The 19,490-nt window shown below is 48.0% G+C and overlaps 1 protein-coding gene across 2 annotated transcripts; it reads right to left on the reverse strand.

Annotated features, from left to right (window-relative positions):
- Positions 1 to 559: 559 nt before the first annotated feature.
- Positions 560 to 18,817, reverse strand: CETP (cholesteryl ester transfer protein). Of its 2 annotated transcripts, XM_030582168.1 has the most exons (16): positions 18,608 to 18,817; positions 16,675 to 16,789; positions 14,733 to 14,867; positions 13,140 to 13,210; positions 10,178 to 10,265; positions 9,978 to 10,047; positions 9,364 to 9,424; positions 6,988 to 7,079; positions 5,137 to 5,316; positions 3,837 to 3,887; positions 3,097 to 3,264; positions 2,290 to 2,357; positions 2,120 to 2,162; positions 1,946 to 2,015; positions 871 to 956; positions 560 to 764 (listed from the first exon to the last, which is right to left on the reverse strand). In XM_030582168.1, exons 1-16 carry the CDS (start codon positions 18,732 to 18,734, stop codon positions 690 to 692), a joined length of 1,500 nt encoding a protein of 499 aa, XP_030438028.1. In that variant the 5' UTR covers positions 18,735 to 18,817; the 3' UTR covers positions 560 to 689. The 2 variants fall into 2 exon arrangements, 1 of the variants encoding a protein (XP_030438028.1); XR_004002851.1 differs by lacking the exon at positions 1,946 to 2,015 and having other exon boundaries at positions 673 to 764.
- Between the last annotated feature and the right edge of the window lie 673 nt (positions 18,818 to 19,490).

Genomic DNA, 19,490 nt, shown 5'->3' on the forward strand with positions numbered 1-19,490 from the left:
CATTTCAAAGTCATATCCAACTTACTGATACTAATACCATGCCTAGACATTTTGGCATCACTGCTTCTGAGGAAGCTAAGCAAGTCTGGTGGGCTCATCTCTAAGCTTTGTGAATATCACCACACTACACCCTTTGATATGCCTGGTGGCTAGAAGCAGCCTGGGACAAGGGTGACCAGATGTCCCGATTTTATAGGGACAGTCCTGATTTTTGGGTCTTTTTCTTATATAGGCTCCTATTATCCTCCCCCTCTCCCCATCCCGATTTTTCATACTTGCTGTCTGGTCACCCTACCTGGGACTAGCACAGTAAACCGCTGCACGTCTAAGATACATCAACGGGGATAAAAATGGACCAGTTAAATCCTTCACTGGGCCTGGCACTAGGTAGTAGTGAATCAAACCCACTGACTTAGTTGTTCACTTTCATAAGCACAGAGAATCACCTAAGACTTATAAAGCAACAAGACGTAGCTTTGGCTATGGACTTCAGCATCCACGTTTAGCAGGGATTCATCAGAGAGAGGTGTCCATAAAAGCCAGAGGATTTTCTTGCTAAAATCAATATCTCTTTTAATGGCTGGAATATAGGGAAGTTGACCCCAAAAAAGGACATAATTTCATTGAGTCACATGCATTCTTTCTATTTGTGCAGTCAATTCCAACACTCCTTTACGAACGGATTCCTTCTATAATGTTTTCTTAAGAAAATCTACAAGCAAATGGTGTGGGAAATCAAAGTCCAGCTGTATAATTAGGTATCCCTACAAAAAGAGAGAGAGAGAGACACCAGTTATACTAGCTCACGCCACATTTACAACAAGAAGCTTACAGTGTTCTGTACATAGAAGTGGATGTAAGTTGACTTACCTCCTTTGTGATGATCTCAGGATTTTTAATTTCAAATAGATTGAGTCCTTTGCTGTTCATCAGAGATGTTAAAGCTGGCTCGATCCCTATAAAACCAATACAACCATCCAGTTATAGGTCTACTAACTGTGGTTTGCTATTCCCTCGACAATAAACGCATTTGGTGAGACTGTTTGACTGCGTAGTAGAAGGGCAAACTTCACAGGCTTGGTTTTGTACCTCTGAGATCCCATGAACTTCAATTGTCCCTATTTTCACACAATGGGCCCGTTTCCACAATGCCACTGCTTTTAAGCACCAACATTTGTGCACTGGGCCTTGATCCTCTTTTCACCAGGGCCACTTTTCAGTTGCACAAGAGAAGACAGTTTTTCCATCTTGGTGAATAGGAAAGTGGATCCCACATGGGGATGAACATTAGTTTGTGCCTTTGAAACACACACATGCACCACGGAGCTTTTGAAGTGCTAGAAAACATGAACAAATGAAATACACCAGAGTGTGATTTTTTTGTTCGTGAGTCTGATGGAAGTGCATCATGAATCAATCAGTGATACACTGAATCTAAGGGGATCTCAGTTTTGTGCCTGATTTGCCAATGATGTGACTTTCTTCACACCACTCTACTGGCCACTTTACAATTATTTAACCATGTTAGTGCTGCCTCAGATACTGTAGCAGGTACTGCCCCATGTACTGGGTCCATGGTCACTAGATGGAAGATTTTCCATAGAGGCCAAGGGGGTTTAGAGCATCTCCCATGATGCACTACAGCTAGGGGCTGCCATGATGCACCACTTCTCTGCACTAAGAAGAGAAAGGGTGCATCATGGTCAGTGTAATCCAACTTTAGAGGAAGCACCCAAACTACAACTCCCATGCAGCATTTCCAAAACAAAATATTTCAATTTTTGATTTTTTACCAAAAAGTCAGAATTTTCCATGGAAAACAACTCATTTCTGAACAGCAACTAAGGAACAATTAGAAACAACTTGCAGCCACTTCAAACGGCTGTTTGAAAACACAACTGATGTTGCGTGTTCTGCCAGAACTTTCTCTGGAGCATAAACTCACTTGAAATCACTTCTGGGATTCCTGCAACTGAGATGATTTTCTGCAGGAAGTGCCTTAGAGATCTGTCATCCTGAAAATCAAACACATTTACAGAATAAAACAGCAACTGCAGAGATCTATATTGACCCCTAAGTTAGCAAGGTCTTCCCTGTAGATTAAATGCTCTCTACTTACCCCAGCTCTCTTCAAAGCACATTTAAAAACTTTAGGCTCTATTCTGTAGGGAAATATTAACCAAGAAAAGATAAAGTCAGTGAGAAATATCTGAAAAAGCCTTCTTTCCTTGCAGCTAGCACAGGCAAGTTAAGAGACCAGTGCAATGCACAACAGACACCAATACCTACACAGAATCAGCGAGATGCAAAACCAGTTTCTTTTCTACATACGCGGACTGGATTGTGACAGTGACTTCCTGTGAAGAGAAAGAGACAGTAACATGCTCTGTCTGGTTTCATCACCAGATTTGTCGGAGGAAGAAAATCACCATCGTTCCCTTTTGCCGGTTAAGCATGTTAACATCCTGTTAAGTCCCTGGTTACTAGAAGCTTTGGAAACTGAAATTCTGTGACTTGATTAATGAGGTATGTGCCTAATAAGCGTTATTTATTAAGCCTGTACTATACAGGCTTAATACACAACACTGACCAAACACTTAAAGTCTCATTCCCGGATGCACAGGGCTCTGGTGTAGTTCTGATAAAGCTGATGGAATTACACATCAGAGATGTGTATGGCCCACAGAGTCAGCATTAATATAACGCACTACAGAACCCTTTTCCACAGGACTCTCTAGAAAAAACCTCATGTTACAGGTTTGCTTGTGTGGATGGAGGTCGAGGAACACCCAAGATATACTGGCCAGCGAGGACAAATCCATGTTAACTGTCTAGTGAGGACAAATCCCAAGAGACAGAGAGAACAGGGGAGCGGGGGTGTGAGAAACTAACAACTTCAGATTGCTATTTGTGTGCCCCTCCAGCAGTCATTTACTTTCCAAACAATGTCAACGGAATGACCTAACTTTAAAGCTATTCTTGGTTTTATTGGTTGAGCACTAGCAGCATTCGTGATGCAATGCCGCGCTTAGTGTGAGACATAGTCCCCCCGCCCCAAGGAGTTTGCAACCTAGATTAACTGAATAAGCAACTGACCTTCTCAAAATATAACACCACGGTGGGCTCTGCTCCTTGGGAAAAAATGCTGAGTTCCATGGCAACAGATGACTTCACAATTGTCCCTTCAGGCTGGAGGATAATTTGGGGAGGGGTGAGACTCCAGATCTTAGCCAGAGAGTCATCATAAGATGTGCCTTGAAAAATCTGTAGGACATAAGGGGGACAGGATACCGGCTAAGTGCTCAAGACTTTTCTAAGGTGCATGGTACTTGATTTCTTAATTTACGCGGATCACGCAACACACAGCATCCCTCTTATAGCCTCAGGTTCTTCTCACTGGCCCCTGCCCCACCCAGCCCCAGTAATTCAATTGGGACACTGGAGGAACTATGCAGGGATGGGGGTTGGAGAAATCCACTCCCCGCTGCAGCTCTCCAGATGCTACTCCAGCCCAAGGGGTGAAGAAGGCTTTGCATCCCTTGCCCCCAGAATCCTAGAGATGGTGGGGAGGGGGAAGGACCCAAGATGCTGAATAGTGGCAAATCACCCAGCCCCAAACTGAAAGAGCCACTGTGTTCCAGCCTGCCCCCACCCCCCAGTAGTTCCATGTGGCAGGGGAGAATCAGGGCAGATGTTGACCTCCGGTTGGGTCATTGCCTTCTAGCTCAGGAAGGGCGTTCCTTATGTGTTTCTTTAAATGGAATATAAAATGGTAAAGTGAATAAACAACATTGCCACGGTCCATAAGGTTAGCTCTGAACTGGCTCTGTGGTTACCTCTTGCACAATCCCTTGGTGAGCCTCCGTGTCTTCCATTTCAAACATCTCCTTCAAAGAACCACAACAAGGAAATTATGAGTTGGCTTGAGCACAATGTGTTCCCAATGTATCACCAGAGCTGGGGGGACCAAAGAGGGCCCGTAGCTTGAGGGCAACTCCCAAGAAATTCTAAAATGTGGCTGAATGAATATGTAACACTAGGGGCAGACCCTGGAGACCACTGAGCAATGGTCTATCTTGAACCAAAGAACCACCGGAACAGTGTGTGGCTGGAGAGCTTTGCTACCACTGACCCAGTCTCCGGTTTTGCTCTCATTAAAAGTAGGATAAATTACAATGCATTGTTCCCCATCATCAGCAAATTGTTCTGTCGGCCCCTTCTCCTACCCCCATCTCTCCGTCTGTGCTTTTTCACTCCAGCCGCTGCTGGTTTCACCCCACTGGATTTTCCCTCTCCTAAGCACAGCCCAAGCCCAGTACCAGTTCTAAGCTGCAATAAATCAAGTGCTCTTGTCTACTCAGAACTAAGCTTGGTGCAAGCTGGTATTTCAGCTCTTGTAACACCTTCTCTTCCGCAGTACTGCTGGGAAAACAAGACCCACAGTGGTTTGTTTTCTGAGGATTTCTTCTTTCAGTCTTAAGATGTGGTTAGAGCCAGGTAAGACATTGTGAGGTTGCAGATTTCCTTTTCTCCTAACGATCCCATAGCATATTTTGCTCACTTTATAAGTCAAAAGATTAATTTTCTATCTGCCAGCGTAACCCACTCAGTGTGGGCACTGTCACCCACAGCCAGCGGCTGATGCTGCTGATACAGCCTTGGTTAACAGCTGAGACTTTAGATCCCGAGTTCTCACTTTCAATCCCCACTGCTGACAACCCTCCCATAGGACCAGTGTTATACCTGCGCCACAGACTTAGCCCCAGGATCTGAAAATCCAGCTAGGCTCATGTCAAAGACTCCGCAATCCAGAAAATATGCTGAGTGTGTTGTTATCATGAAACAAAATAGAATCCACTTGGCTTTCCCATAGCTCTTTGGGGTCTGCAGGGGATTAGTAGATAGGACTCATCAACCAACACAGGGAGCTGGTATGGACATCTAAGAAGGTGCCACTTCTCTGACCATGATCACACTGAAGGCTGTATCTCACTATACATTCCCTTCTTTTGGAACCAGATTGCACAGCAAATGAATGCTCTGAGAATTTTTACCTTCGCCCCAAAATGAGGGGGGGAGGGCTTCAAAATACTATATGAGTGAGAGAAAAGGTTAAAATAACCCTGTAATACTTACCCTTAACTCTTCCCCTGTGATCGTTAACACCAGACGTTCATCCAGGAAAGCTGCCAAGGCCAGAGAGTTCAGGACCTGGTCTGAAAACCAGAAGTATAGCATCCTGGACTCGGAGAGCAGAGATGGAGCAAACATGGAGTCATTGAAGACCACTGAATAGTTCTTGTACAAAAGCAGACCCTTCAAATGAAAGAGAATGGATTGCTGGTGACCATCAATTAGGGTGACCAGATGAGAGACGTGAAATATCAGGATGCAGAGCACGGGGGACGGGTCCAGTGGAGCAACAACAACGACAACAAAAATCAACAACCCACCAAGAGCCGCCAGAGCTTAGGAAAAATTGGTGGGGGAGGAGAAGGAATGCGGCGTGCTTGGGGAAGAGGCGGGGCCGGGGCAGGAATTTGGGGAGGGATCCAATGGGGGAGGGAGGGGCGGAGCCCCCTCCACCTGTGCACCAGAAGGCAAAATATCGGGACAATTCGTGTCCCCACCAAACATCGGTCGGGATGCTGGACAAACAAGTAAATATCGGGACAGTTCCGATAAAATCAGGACATCTGGTCACCCTACCACCAATTAGCCAGCTGTCCTCACCTGGCCATGTCACACTTGGTTTGCGACACAAAGGGCTAGTTGCATTTATCAAAGCCAGACAGGATAAGCCAAGCCAGACACGGATGGAAGACGGTGCACTATGCAGCTTGGGCAAGATGCTCTGCCACCCCCAATACGTGCAGGCTGTAGTGAGGGTGGATAGCTAAACCCAAAGGGGAATGGTGGAGCAAAGAAGCCAGTTGCAGCTCCCTGATTTTAGGGATGAGTCTATGCTGGCCCTGTCCTCAGCATAGATGAGAGCAGCCCAACGATCATTCTAAATCACAGTCGCTGGTTGAAACCACAAGGGACTGTTATGCCAGGAAGGGACTACAAGAGCCCAATAATGCTTCAGCCACACCCTCTTGTGCCTAGCTAGCCATCCTATGTGGAGACTCACCCGCGCGCTGGGGGAGTCCTCGAGAGATCAGTTCAGGTGGACCATGGTGCTGGCTCGGGGAGGGGGGGGGCGTGGAGAATCTGACCCCCCTATGTGCAGAGTTTACCGAAGACCTTTCTAATTCCTGAGGGTTTGAGTTGCTTTAAATGAATCCGAGCGTCACTTTGTATGTCCCTTGTCAACAGTGTTCCCAGTAAGGACAGGTGAGAGCCAGCCCGGATCAAATAAGAGCCAGTCTGCAAATCTTTCCATCGCTTGCCTTCTAAAACACTAGTCCTGAAAAAAAGATACTCTGTCCTTCTAGAATGCCTTTAATCTGGGGTTCTTATAGCTCACTGCACCCTAGGGAGAGGGGATTTATCATCGCTGTTTCACAGGTGGGGAAACTGAGGCAAAGAATCAGTCAGGGGGGAGGGATAGCTCAGTGGTTAGAGCATTGGCCTGCCAAACCCAGCGTTGTGAGTTCAGTCCTTAAAGGGGCCACTTAGGGATCTGGGGCAAAAATCTGTCTGGGGATAGGTCCTGCTTTAAGCAGGTGGTTGGACTAAATGACCTCCTGAGGTCCCTTCCAACCCTGGTATTCCAAGTGACTTCAATTATATAATGAATCAGAACCAGCAGGAGAGCTCTGGAGTCTTCCTTCCTTAACCCTTGCTCTAACGGTTAGACATCTCTGCCTTCTAGCCATCTCCACTCCAGGAGTGGTACTAGGAAGAAATTCATAGATTCATAGATTCTAGGGTCAGAAGGGACCAATGTGATCATCTAGTCCGACCCCCTGCACAAAGCAGGCCAAAATTAGTATGAAATGCCCCCACACTTATTTGTCCCCCCGCCAAAAAAAATTACTTTACCTTATGATGCGATTCCATGTAGTTTGCCTTTATTACCGGAAACGATGCCAGTGAAATATCTACTCCTATAGGCCCATCCTGGAGGAAATTTGCTGCAGAAAGATAGAAAAAACCACTCATTTTACTGACTGTGCAATTTCACATGATCAAGGCCAGAATATACGAAGTCCATTTAGAACACTAACAGATTAACTCCTGCAGACTAGAGGACGATAATATAGCACAGCACTAGGAGTCAGTACACCTGGGTTCTATTAGTATCTCTGCCACAGATCTTCTGTGCCTCAGTTTCCCCAGTTGTAAAACAAGGCTAAATAATTCTCAATCCTTGCATTCCAAAGTGACAGGTGCAATAGAAAAACTTTAGATAGATGGATATGAATGGCTTCAGTCTCTCAGGCTTCATACTTTAGTTTAAGGTCACTCACTATCTAACTAATCTAATAAATATTATTTATCCATCCCTGTGGTGTCTGAGCATGTAGGCCAACCAGGAAGGGTGAGATTTTCAAGCACATTTACGTGACTCAGGAACACAAGTTCTATTGAGTATTTTTTCCCCCTTGGCAAATATTTTCCTACAGGACGGCACCTAAAGCTTTTAAACCTGCCTGGAGCTGTGGTCAATATTTCATCTTAAGGGAGGAGCCCCTGGCAAACTGGGATGTCATTTTCAATGGCTGCAATGAACATTTCATTTGTCAATTTCTGTTTGGTTCTCAGAATGACAAACCTCTAAGGCACTTTCAGGTGCCGGAAGCCCAGAAGTGATTTCAAGCGAGGGCAGTCTGGGGGGAACGTTCTGATGGTGATGCCCACACATGCCACATCAGTTCAGTGTACAGACAACTGTGAGCTGGTTCTTATGGCTTTGCTGATGCCGTTCCATGGCTGCTCTCATGGCACCGCCGTTAAGTGCCAGCGTTTAATGGCAATGTTGGCCCACTTGAAAGAAGATGTAGCAAGTCCATGGGGCAGGACCTGGGTCAGTATCTCAGACAGCACTAAAGTGGCCCAGTAATAGGACTGGCTAGGAGAACGGTGCAAAAAGAATCCCACTATTGACAACACTGGTACAAAACTCCATTTTCCTCACATTCAGCAAATCACCCAGTCATGACGCCCTGACTTTTTTCCTCTGTCTCCCCCCACCACAAAAATCACACTCTGGTGTGTTTCCAGACATGGTTCCCAGCATGTCAAAAGCTGGAGTGTGTTTCAGAGGCATCAGTCCTGTTTGTCTCCACGCATGACTCGTCCTCCTATTCACCAACGTGAGAAACTGTCCTTTCTCATGCAAAATGGCCCTGGTGAAAAAAGGAGCAAGGTCTGCTGGGAAAATCCTGGTTGTTAAAGAACAGTGTAATGGGCGTGGGGCCCGTTGTGTGAAAATGAGGACAACTGAAGAGAGGCTCATGCTGGGCTTACGTTCATGGGATCTCTGAGGCACCGGACAGCCTGGACAGTTTGCCCTTCTGCCTACAGTCTGAGAGGTCACTTCTGGGGAAGTGACGTAGGTGAACGGGCCCTACTGACTTCCACTGGGATTTGTGCTCTGAAGTAGTTTGCAGGCCTTTGAAAAAGTCCAGCCCCAAGTCTCACGCAGGCACTTCTAATGAAATCTTACTTACCCGATGGACTTGAGCATCTCTTTGGAATCTCTACAACACTCCCTCCTCCTGTTTTAACTCAGAGCAGATCGACTCTGAAACCACTGTAGACATGCCCAAGTTAGCTTTGATCTAGCTAACTCGGGTACTACCTGCCTGAAGCCAGGTGTACACCTAGATGTTAGGTCACCTAAGGCCAGCTACATCGCTCAGGAGTGTGAAAAATCCCCCACCCCCAGCAACGCCATTAAGCCGACCTACCCAGTACTAGGTATCATTCCTCCATCAACCTATCTACCATTTCTCAGAGAGGTGGGTTAACTACAGTGAGGGGAGAAGCTCTCATGTCACTTTAGTAAGTAGCTAAACCGAAGTGCCACCATGGCTCTGTAGCTTTCCAAGTGTAGACTAGCCCTGAGTAATTGCCCAGGGGCCCGGAATGGCTTGCACAGGCCACACTGACCCCTAGCTGGATAAAAGCTAGCTTGAGTATATCCACCCCACACAAGTGGAAGTCCCGCCCCATGACTGCAGGGTAGATGGACCCTCAATCTCCAGCCTGCGTAGTTTCTTTCCCCAACCCCCGCACTGCACAGGGAGGGATTCCAATTAGTGCACTTTTGGTGCGGCTTCCCCTACCATGGCCATGTCTCGATCCCCGTTTCACAGGAACAGGTCATTGTCTCCATTGGGTCTAGCTCAGCCTTAGTGGATTGCGTCTAAGAAAGGAGGAAAACAGGGAAGAGAAAATGGGCACAACACTTACCTGCTCTGTCCTGTATAAAATCTGCCAGCAGCTGAGCCAGAGAGTTAATTTCATTACACACCTACAAGAGGAAAGGAAAAAAATGGAATGCATTCGTGTGGGCCAAAAAAACCCTGGCGTTGCCATGTGTCCAGACCCAAGTCTTGCAGCCTCCGAGGCCTCGGTGCGATCTCGCTCATGCCAGTTTTGCACTGGTGTAACACCACTGGAGTCACGCCTGATTTACACCACTGGAAGATTAACATCAGCCTCCTGCTTTTTAAATGTGACCCTCAAGCGTCTGACATTACCCTCTCTTTGGATACTAGCACTAAGAGGTTGCTGCTAAGCAAGGCAGGATGCTCCATGTCTGTCAGCTTATTGCTAAAACCCTGCTGTCCCAGGATACCAGGGTCTAGAACTGAGACTCAGCCCTATATTCCTGGCAGCCCAGGTCCAGAGTACTCCACTTAGCCCCCAGACCAGCTTCTAAGTTTCACTGGGACTCCTCAGAGTGCATAAAGTTAAGTAGGTGGCTACATCTTTGCAGGATCAGCCCAGAGGCTTATAGGGCACTTTGTAGACATAAGACGCAGCCTCTGCTTTTCTGTCATCTAGTCATTTGAGTTTCTTACCTGGCCTTTTAGAACGAGCTTCAAGGTAAAGGAAATGAAGTCTGTGAAGAGCTGTTTCAGCCACCCTGGCCTGCGGAGAAGAAATATCGTTACAGAAATGTGAGGGGCGCCCAATGGGATCGAAAGCCCGTGGGGACCGTAGTGATGGGCCGGGCAAGCTGCCATGTGCACAATGATGCATTGCTTGAAGAGGAACTCACTGTTTGTCTCCCTGGAGATGGAGCGTCAGCTTATGGAAGATCAGGTAACAATCCGAGGTATCGGCCGCCACCCAGCCCTTTGCACACGCTGCACAGCACAAAAAACAAATGTGGATTATAAACCCCGTGCAGCTGACAAGCGAAATAAAAAGGGCGCCTGTGCTAGCTGGAGAGAGTACAGGAGAAAACAGGGGGAATCAGAGACCCCGGGTGACTAGAGGGAAATGGATCTTTTAACTGCACCATACTGAGGCGTGGAAGAACGTAGGGTCTGAGGCTACAAAGGGGCAAACATTGCATGTGTACCAAGCTCAGTAGGTTTATGGTGGACTTATTTGGGGTTAAGACAGGGAGGCGGGAACCAGGAAATGAGAGCACTGGGGGTCAAATTTTCAAAAGCATCCCGGGCCCAGATTTTCAAAGGTATTTCAGACGCATTGCTCTGCTCAGGGCCTCCCAGGGGGAGGGGGGTGGGGGGCGAGAGGCAAGAGGGGCAATTTGCCCCAGGCTCCGGGCCCCGCAGGAGCCCCCATGAGAGTTTTTCAGGGCCCCTGGAGTGGGGTCCTTCACTCGCTCCAGGGGCCCTGGAAAACTCTCATGGGCCTGGGCCCTCAGAGCTTCTTCTGCTCCGGGTCTTCAGCAGCGGGGCCCCCCCACCATGGGCCTTTGGGGCACTTTGGCGGCGGGTCCAGGAGCAGAAGGACCCCCCCGCTGCAGAATTATCGCTGAAGTGGGGCCCCTCCGCTGCCGAAAACCCCAGGCCCCCTGAATCCTCTGGGCGGCCCTGGCTCTGCTCAGGGCTGCAATCCCAAGCTGGCTTCACAACCTGAGTCTCATTTTCCAAAGGGAACAAAGGCACTTAGGAGTCTGATGTCTGGTCTGGTCTACAACTAAAAGTTGGATTGACCTAGCTACGTTGCTCAAGTGCCTGAAAAATTCATGCCCCTAGTTAAGCCGATCTAAGCCCTGGCGTAGACGCTGCTAGATCAACAGAAGAATTCTTCTGTCAGCCAAGCTATTGCCTCTCCCGCAGGTGGATTAACAACAGGAGAACCCCTCCCATCATCAGAGCAAGTGGCTACATTACAGGAACGGAGCAGAAGCGCTGTAGCTACACTGCTGTAGCGCTCGTAGAGTAGATATCCATGAAGTGGTATTAAAAGTCAGTGGGACTTAGGCACCTAAATCACTTGGATGCTTTTGAAAATGTTACCTGTGTTTCAACTCTGCCCACTAACTCAAGTCACTTCATGTCTATGTGCCTGTTTGCCCCTCTGTACCATGGGGTGAACGCCTGCCCATTGTCAGGCAGTGCTTTGAGAGCTGGAGCACCTGGCTTCCTCTGCAAGAGAACTAGCAAATCTAAACGACTCTGCCACTTTCTGCCAGGATCTCGCTCCTCTCTGACTTCAAAGCAACTCCCATGTAACATTATTTGCGACTCCCCACCACAACCAAAAAAAGGTGTTTCCTCCACCAGACATTTTCTTCATGGAACGTGATTTTTTAACATACTTCTTCCCCCAGCCTCCCAGCCCAAACCAATGCACTGTGGGGAAAAGGTTTGCAAATCATTCATTCCATGCACTCTGCAATGCTGGCTGCACTGCAGTTAGCTTGCAAACCACTGCATGCAAAAGGCTCCTGTCATTCCTCTGATGACTGAGACGACCGACAGGCAGTTTCACCAAGAACTTCTGGCTTCTAGTTCTGCACTGACTGGCTGCAATACCTTGGTCAAGTTCCCTTCCCCTCGCTCTGCCTTGCTTTTCCTGTGGATAAATGATGTGCTGCAAGGGATAATCGGCTCAGGCAGGGCTCTGCAAATATGACACACTGTTGTCACATGCATCATGCTGTTATTGCACCCAAGGGTCTTTAGAGCAGCGAAGCCAAAGAAATAACCAACTCCCTCCCACCAGCAATAGATGGTTCCGTTTGGTCTAATAGTGAGAGAATGCAGAAGCCAGCAAGGAATCTAAAGCCCAGTCTGGGATAAGCCATTGACTCATTTTTCATAAAGCCAGTCACTTTATTTTATCTATTATACTTCACTCAGAAACAGGCTATAGAACAGGACCTCGCTGAAAACGAAGGTGCCTTTGTGAAGTTTTGCTTTCCTGGATCAAATCCCCCAACTGACACAACTTTGTGCAACTCACCCCTGAGTTTGTGAGGTTTTTTGTTATCCTAAACTGCAAAATAGAGAAGAGGTCTGGTCTGCGGATAGAGCAATGGCCTTGGCCTCGAGATCCAGCCCAATTCTCAGCTGTCCACCAATGTAAATCCACGTAGCTCAATCGAAACAATTGACACCAGTGGATAACCTGTCCCTTTAATCTCTCTGTACCTCAGTTCCCCCTCTGTAAAATGGGATTCCTCTCTCCTATGTTGTGCCCGCCTTGCCTAGTTAGACTGTTAGCTTCAAGTGCAGGGACTGCCTCTCTCTGCCTGTCTGTAACCTCCCAGCCCAATGAGGCCTGGATCTCAGGTGGGGCCACTCGCTGCTACTCTAACGGTATGTCCAGACTACCTGCCGGATGGGCGGGTAGCGATCAATTTATTAGAGATCGATATATCGCGTTTCATCTAGATGCAATACATCAATCCCTGAACGCGCTCCCGTCGACTCTGAAACTCCACCAGGGTGAGCAGCAGTAGCAGAGTCGACGGGGGGAGCTGCAGCCTTCGATCCTGCGTCGTGAGGATGGGAGGCAAGTCGAAGTAAGATACGTCGACTTCAGCTATGCTATTCCCGTAGCTGAAGTTGCGTATCTTACATCGAACCCCTCAGTGTAGACCAGGACTTAGAGATAAGCAACAAAAGGGCCATGATAAGCTTCTCAAAGCAAAAACACATCGCACTGCATGGCAGGAGAGGTAACGAACGGTGCCTTGGGCTCAGCAAAGTTAATCCAGCTGCAGGTAAGGACACTGTATTCCAGGCTGTGCTGCTACTTACTCAGTTTGGCGTTGATCTGGAGATCAATTGAGGATTCGATTTCAAAATCAATGGAGTGGGTGAGTTTCACACTGTAAGAGAATGGAGAACACTCGGCAGCCATATCTGTCACAGAACTAGAAGCCCAGTGCTGGCACATAGACCGCAATGGCAATAGGTGCCTTCTAAACACCTTGAAGACATTAGATGGACTACATAGGACTAGCTCTGTTTCTGTCTTTATTAGCCATTTCCCCCTTGAATAAAGAGGGCAGGAAATTGCAACTCTTGTTTTAAAAAAAACATAACCCAGAATTCAGGTTTCAGAATGTGTGTCCTTCTCTCGTATTCACTCCCTGGGTTTCTTTGCACTGCAAATTGCTAGTTGATGTCACATCAAGACTAGAACCAGGGCCGGTGCTACCATTTAGGCGGACTAGGCGGTTGCCTCGGGTGCCAAGATTTGGGGGGCACCAAAAAGCGGCACCCCCAATTTTTTTTTTAAGTGTTTGAGCGGCCGCTGCCCTGGGAGGGAGAGGGAGTCTGAGCTGCTGCCGGCAGCCCAGGGGTTCCCCTGGGTCAGTGCGCCGCCAGCAGCCGGCAGCCAGCAGCCCAGGGGTTCCTCTGGGTCAGCACGCCGCTGGCAGCCCGGGGGTTCCACCGCACAGTCACTGCTTTGCTTCTCCCACCTCCCAGGCTTGCAGCGCCAATCAGCTGTTTGGCGCCGCAAGCCTGGGAGGAGAATTAGAGCAGGACAGTGTGCTCGGAGAGGACGTGAAGCAGAGGTGAGCTAGCGTGGGGAGGTACCGCAGGGCTCCCAGGGCCAGGGAGCTTCCACGGGGGGCGGGGAGCTGCTGCTGTGGGGGGGGGGCACCTGAGGGCGGGCAGGGGGGCAGGGAGCTGCTGCAGGGCTAGGGGGGCGCAAGGTGGAAGTTTCCCCTAGGGCGTGAAACTTCCTTGCACTGGCCCTGAATAGAACCACCACACTAATGTACTATTCAGAGCACAGACCTGCCCCCCCCCTTGTCTGTGAAGCTCTCTCACCTCCCCCACCCTCCCTCCACCTGCAGCTTCTCATTGCCAACTAGGATTAAATGGATTCAGGATGTTTTGAGAATCCTTTAGGAAAAGTCTGGGCTTGTTTACCTTAGAAAGGAGACAAATAAAGGGGATAGGATACATGGCTATACAATAATGAGTGGGACAAACAAGGCAGGTTGGGGATTATTGTTGTTCTTGTCTCATAACACAAGATCAAGATTCAAAACCAGGAGATGGTAATACTTTTGCACATGACACATAATTAGATGGTGGAACTCACTGCCACATGAAGTTGTTAGGGACTAAAACTTAGCACAATTCCAAAAGGGATTGGAGATTTATCTGGATGTCAAGAATATCCAGTTATAATGAATAATGATACATAATAATAATGTTGGGAAAGATATTAAACTTTGAAGCACAATCACTAACTATTAGAGACCAGCATGTGGGGGCAGATTTCCCCACATCTGTCCACTGCTGGGCTTCGTACTTCTGGCAGAGACATGCTACTGGATTAAATGGACCTGGGACTGATCCAGTCTGGCAGTTCCTGGGTTCCTACATACTTACAACCAAGCCCCGGTGTAGCCATAACTCAGGGTCCCTTTGAAGGATGCTGTCACATTCTGAATTGCAATGTCTATGGCATCGTCTTCCTTAAAATCGACCTCACTGTTTTCTATGGACAAGTCGTTGATCTGTATGCTAAAGAAGAAAACGAAAAGGGTGGATACATTCAGAATGCCCGGCGGGATCTGAATGTGTCTCTTTTCTCCGTTGGCGCTCTCTCGGTTATTGTTTCTTGCTAACCTTGTAATTGTACTGAACTCTGTACATTCGCTGGGACAATTTCTAGGAGAGACGCGACATAAAGTTGCTTTGTTGCATTGCATTTCTTCTTGGTCGTGTGAGTAATAAAAAATAATATATAGTCTTGTGTTCTTACAGCTGCTTTGGCTGACTTGTATGAATGATCGCTAATGACAAGTTAACATAATCAAACACAGCATCTTTCATCCCAAAGTGGTTACACACTCAGCACCCCACTATAAGCAGGAATTGCCTTATCCACCCTTGAAAGTGTAACCCGTGCCCATGGGTGGCCCTCTGGCATCCTCTGGTGGTGGCTAGGCCACATTTAGCGATAAACCTGATACACTGTTGGCTGATATAGCTGAGTCATTTAGCTCAATCAGTCAGCCCTACACAGCAACCACCCCATAGCAGTGCCTCAGAGCCCCAGGTCACCGCGTTGGGGCTGAAAACAGCATGTAGATCAGGGGTAGGCAACCTATGGCACAGGTGCCAAAGGCAGCACACAAGCTGATTTTCAGTGGCACTCACACTGCCTGGGTCCTGACCACTAGTCTGGGGGGCTCTGCATTTTAAATGAAGCTTCTTAAACATTTTTAAAACCTTATTTACTTTACATACAACAATAGTTTAGTTATATAATATAGACTTATAGAAAGAGACCTTCTAAAAACATTAAAATGTATGACTGGCACGCCAAACCTTAAATCAGAGTGAATAAATGAAGACTCGGCACAGCACTTCTGAAAGGTTGCCAACCCCTGATGTAGACGTTTGAGCTAGGGCTGGAACTTGAGAGCCCTGCCAGGTTTCAGAGCCCTGGCTCCAGCCCAAGGTTGAATGTCTGTATGGTTATTTTCTAGCCCTGCAGCATGAGCCCAAATCAGCTGATCCACACTCTGAGACTTGCTGCTGTGGGTGGGTTTGTTTGTTTCTTGCCACCTGCTTGCTGTATAGCTGTACCTGCAGAGGCCAATGCTTTAAGACACAGAGGTGGCAGGGTCAATCCACCCAGGGACACAGCGCTACACAAGTAGCTCCGCACAGAAACACTGCACCACCACGTAGCAAAGAATCCAGCACCAGTTCAAGCAGCACAGGACATTTAGGTGGGCGACAGTTAATTACTAGAGATGGGCCCTGGCCCGACGTACTTTGGGAAAGTTCAGATTCTCCCGTGAACTGCGTGACTTAGAGTCTGGGGACGTGGGCAGTGCTTTGAAACCCACCTGTTCTCCAAGCCCCCAGAGCAGACGCAGTCCGTGGTGCAGTTACTGAATTGCTATATGCAGATCTGCAGGCAGCGGACGCCACGTGGGGGTTGGCCAGCTGTTTAAACAGTGCCACATGTCAGTCAATGAGTTCAGTCACCCTCCTGAGTCATTTCAGTCACCTGAACCTTGGGACACCTTCCCCCATTCTCTTCGCTCTCTGCCAATGATGTAAGTGAAACAGCTCACAAACAGCCCTGGTAGGTTGTTAGATCTCGAGCTGTAAGTAACTTATCCAATGGCAGAGGCCAAATACTTGCACATGGAAAGGAGCAGAAGGGGGCCTCATTCTCCCATCCATGATTTCAGACGGAGCATATTTGAATCTCCCCTTCAAACCTTCTTCCCAGGCACATCCAGGGCCTTATCCATAGGCCTGCTGCATTTCATGGCACAAAAGGGAGTTTAGAAAGCGCAGTCGTACTTACTTCGTTAACCCGTAGGCCACTTTGCCAAGAAATGCCATGGACTTTTCCCCACTGATATCGGGGTAGGTGGCATGTCTGAATGCTGCTTGGATTACCTGAGCTGTTTGCTGGTTCACTGCAAGCAGAACAAAGGGAGAAGACAAACGATAAAGCACAATTCAGCTGCGTTTCAAAATCAGATCAGCGCCTCTTGTTAATAGCATTAAAAGCCATGCAGTTTTGCTTGGCCCCTGGCACCCATCCATGCAGGCATCAGCTCCCATTAGCTTCATGGTAAAATGCTGACTTGAGCGTGTTGCGCAGGGGAAGGTCAGAGGGATAGAACCTCCCTGTGTCTGACCGTGCTCCCAGGGCCTCCAGCCCAGATTTCACAATGAGACCAGGTCATGAAGAGAGTTTAATGATCCTCCCCATCCAGCACAAATCTAATCAACCGAGCTCAGAGCGATGAATCTCACTCCTGAGATCTCACTCCTGAGTTCCAGTGCTTTGCTATAAGGTCGTTGCCAACCACCAAACACAATGCAAAAGGACAGAAGAGTTTCCACAGCAGATGAGACCATTGGTCCATCATGTCTGGTTGTCCCACGACAGCATGGCCAAGATCATTTGATCCTTCCTCTGTGGCAGGTAACCAAACAGCCTAATGCACCTAGCCAGGTATGCAGCTCTGCACACGAGGCTAAACAATCGTTCCTGACTCTTGCAGTTGATCTCGGTATACCCTGGAGAATGAGGTGAAATTACTAGGGTCATGATCATGGCCTGCACAGCTACATAATGTTATTAACAGCCATAACATTGCCTATCCCCTTTCAAATTCTAGCCACAGAGTGTGTCTCAGGCAGAATTTAAGTGGCATAAAGTACTATTTCCTTCTCTTGCTTCTAAATATACCAGCCATCAAATTCATCATCTGTCTTCTTATGCTTGTATTATGGAACAGGGAACCAAGAACAGACTGATTAGTTTTCACTCTCCCCTTCATTACTAAGGCTGGAGTATTTAAAATTAAGTACTAGCACCTTTCATCTGAGGATCTCAAACCCCTTTAGAAAAACCGCTAATGCAACAAAGAAATGTTGCTCCCCCCACTGAGAAACTGAGGCACGGAGACGTTAGGTGATTTGCCTTTGGTGCATGGCAGAGCTTGGAATCAAACACAGGCCACCTGACTCTCACTCTGCTGCTTTAACCACTAGACCATACGTCCCCACATCAATTACTGTTACTAATGTGGTTTTTTAAAAAGGTCTGGATAATTTCATGGCCCCCAACAACAGCTGTAGCTATGAAAGCTAAGTTTATAATGGTCATTAAATGGTGTGAGTATAGATATAAAACAGGGTTTCTCCAACTGGGGGTCAGGACCCCTCAGGGGGTCATGAGGTTATTATGGGGGCAGGCAGTCATGAGCTGTCAGCTTCCACTCCAAGCCCTGCTTTGCCTCCAGCAATTATAATGGTGTTAAATATATAAAAAAAGTTTTTAATTCATAAGTGGAGTGGGGGGGAAATCACACTCGGAGGCTTGCTGTGTGAAAGGGGTCACCGATACAAAAGTTTGAGAACCACTGATATAAAATGACAAATAAATCTATTGCTTCAGGGCACGGACTGGTTGGCAGAGTGGTCAGGAAGGAATTTGCTCCCAAAGGACAGCATCGCACAATTGACTCTGAAGCATCAGTCATTGGCTAATGCGGGAGGCTACTGCTGCCTCATTGGACCAGCAGTCTGGTACAGCATAGCACGTCCCATTTCAATGGGATACTTAATAGTACGGTCCCACAGGCTGATTGCAAAGGCTTAACTATAAATACAGCTAGTTGGGGAAACAGGGACGGAGCAGCACTGATGTACTCGTAGCTGCCTGCGGTGCCCGCCGCCTGCCTTCCCCGGGGCGAATATAGCCCAAAAAAGCAGAGACTTACACACTAATGCCGCTGGCTTGGTCATTCTGCAGACGATCCCAGTGAGGTTCAAGGACGACTCCTCAAACGTACAAGCCACTGCCGCGCTGATAAGCGCTAGCGGGATCACGAAGAGCCCAGCCATCATTCTCTAGGCGGATGATCCCAAGGAAGGACTGGCTGACCGAGTCCTTGCTGCAGCGCCAGCTCCTTTCCCCCCAAACACAGCTCTTTCTAGACAGGACATGAGCCACTTCCCTTACTTATCCCAGTCAACACATTTCCTGATCTTCCTATGGCTTCCTTAACCCTCACAGAGCCACCGCTCTGCCTTTAGCCCAGAGGAGGCAGTAGGTTTAGACAAGCTGAATTCTTTCCCCAAGACTGCTGTAAATCCAGAATAACACCCTGCAGCCAGTGGAGTTATGCTGGTATGAGACCTGGATCAGCCCTGTGGACAAGCATTCAGGGGGATAGTTTAGAGGTTTATCCATCATCTCTTTACAGTTTGCCCTTAGAAGAGAGAGAATCCTTATTTTACAGCTATGAGTTGGCTTTGTCCTCAGGTAGCACCCTCCATCCTAAGCGCTTTTCAAGTACAATCTGGATTCAAAAGGCCTCCCCTTCACCGGTGCCCCCTGCCCCATCACCCCCTCCACATCACATGGTGCACTTATGCTGAAATGCAGTTTGGTCACACTCTTCATGGGAGGCAGCATTCTCTGGACGATTGAACAAAACCCTTGAATCGGAGTGTCATATAGGGTGGTATTTGGGGCTTTTTCTTATATAGGCTCCTATTACACCCCCCACTACACACACCCCGTCCGATTTTTCACACATGCTGTCTACTCACCCTAGTGTTATATGCTACTGAATTCGAGTTCCAGCTCTGTCGACGACT

The sequence above is a fragment of the Gopherus evgoodei genome, chromosome 12 (genome assembly GCF_007399415.2).
Source record: "Gopherus evgoodei ecotype Sinaloan lineage chromosome 12, rGopEvg1_v1.p, whole genome shotgun sequence".
NCBI lineage: Eukaryota > Metazoa > Chordata > Testudines > Testudinidae > Gopherus > Gopherus evgoodei.

Bases quoted from the DNA above. Each gene is read 5' to 3' on its own strand.
- CETP (XM_030582168.1), bottom strand. From the start codon at position 18,734: ATGATGGCTGGGCTCTTCGTGATCCCGCTAGCGCTTATCAGCGCGGCA. The intron at 3,888-5,136 runs GTAAGTATTACA...GGTTCTTTGAAG, and splicing joins TCACAGGGGAAGAGTTAAGG to GAGATGTTTGAAATGGAAGA. The intron at 2,358-3,096 runs GTCAGTTGCTTA...TTCTCTTCACAG, and splicing joins TGGTGTTATATTTTGAGAAG to GAAGTCACTGTCACAATCCA.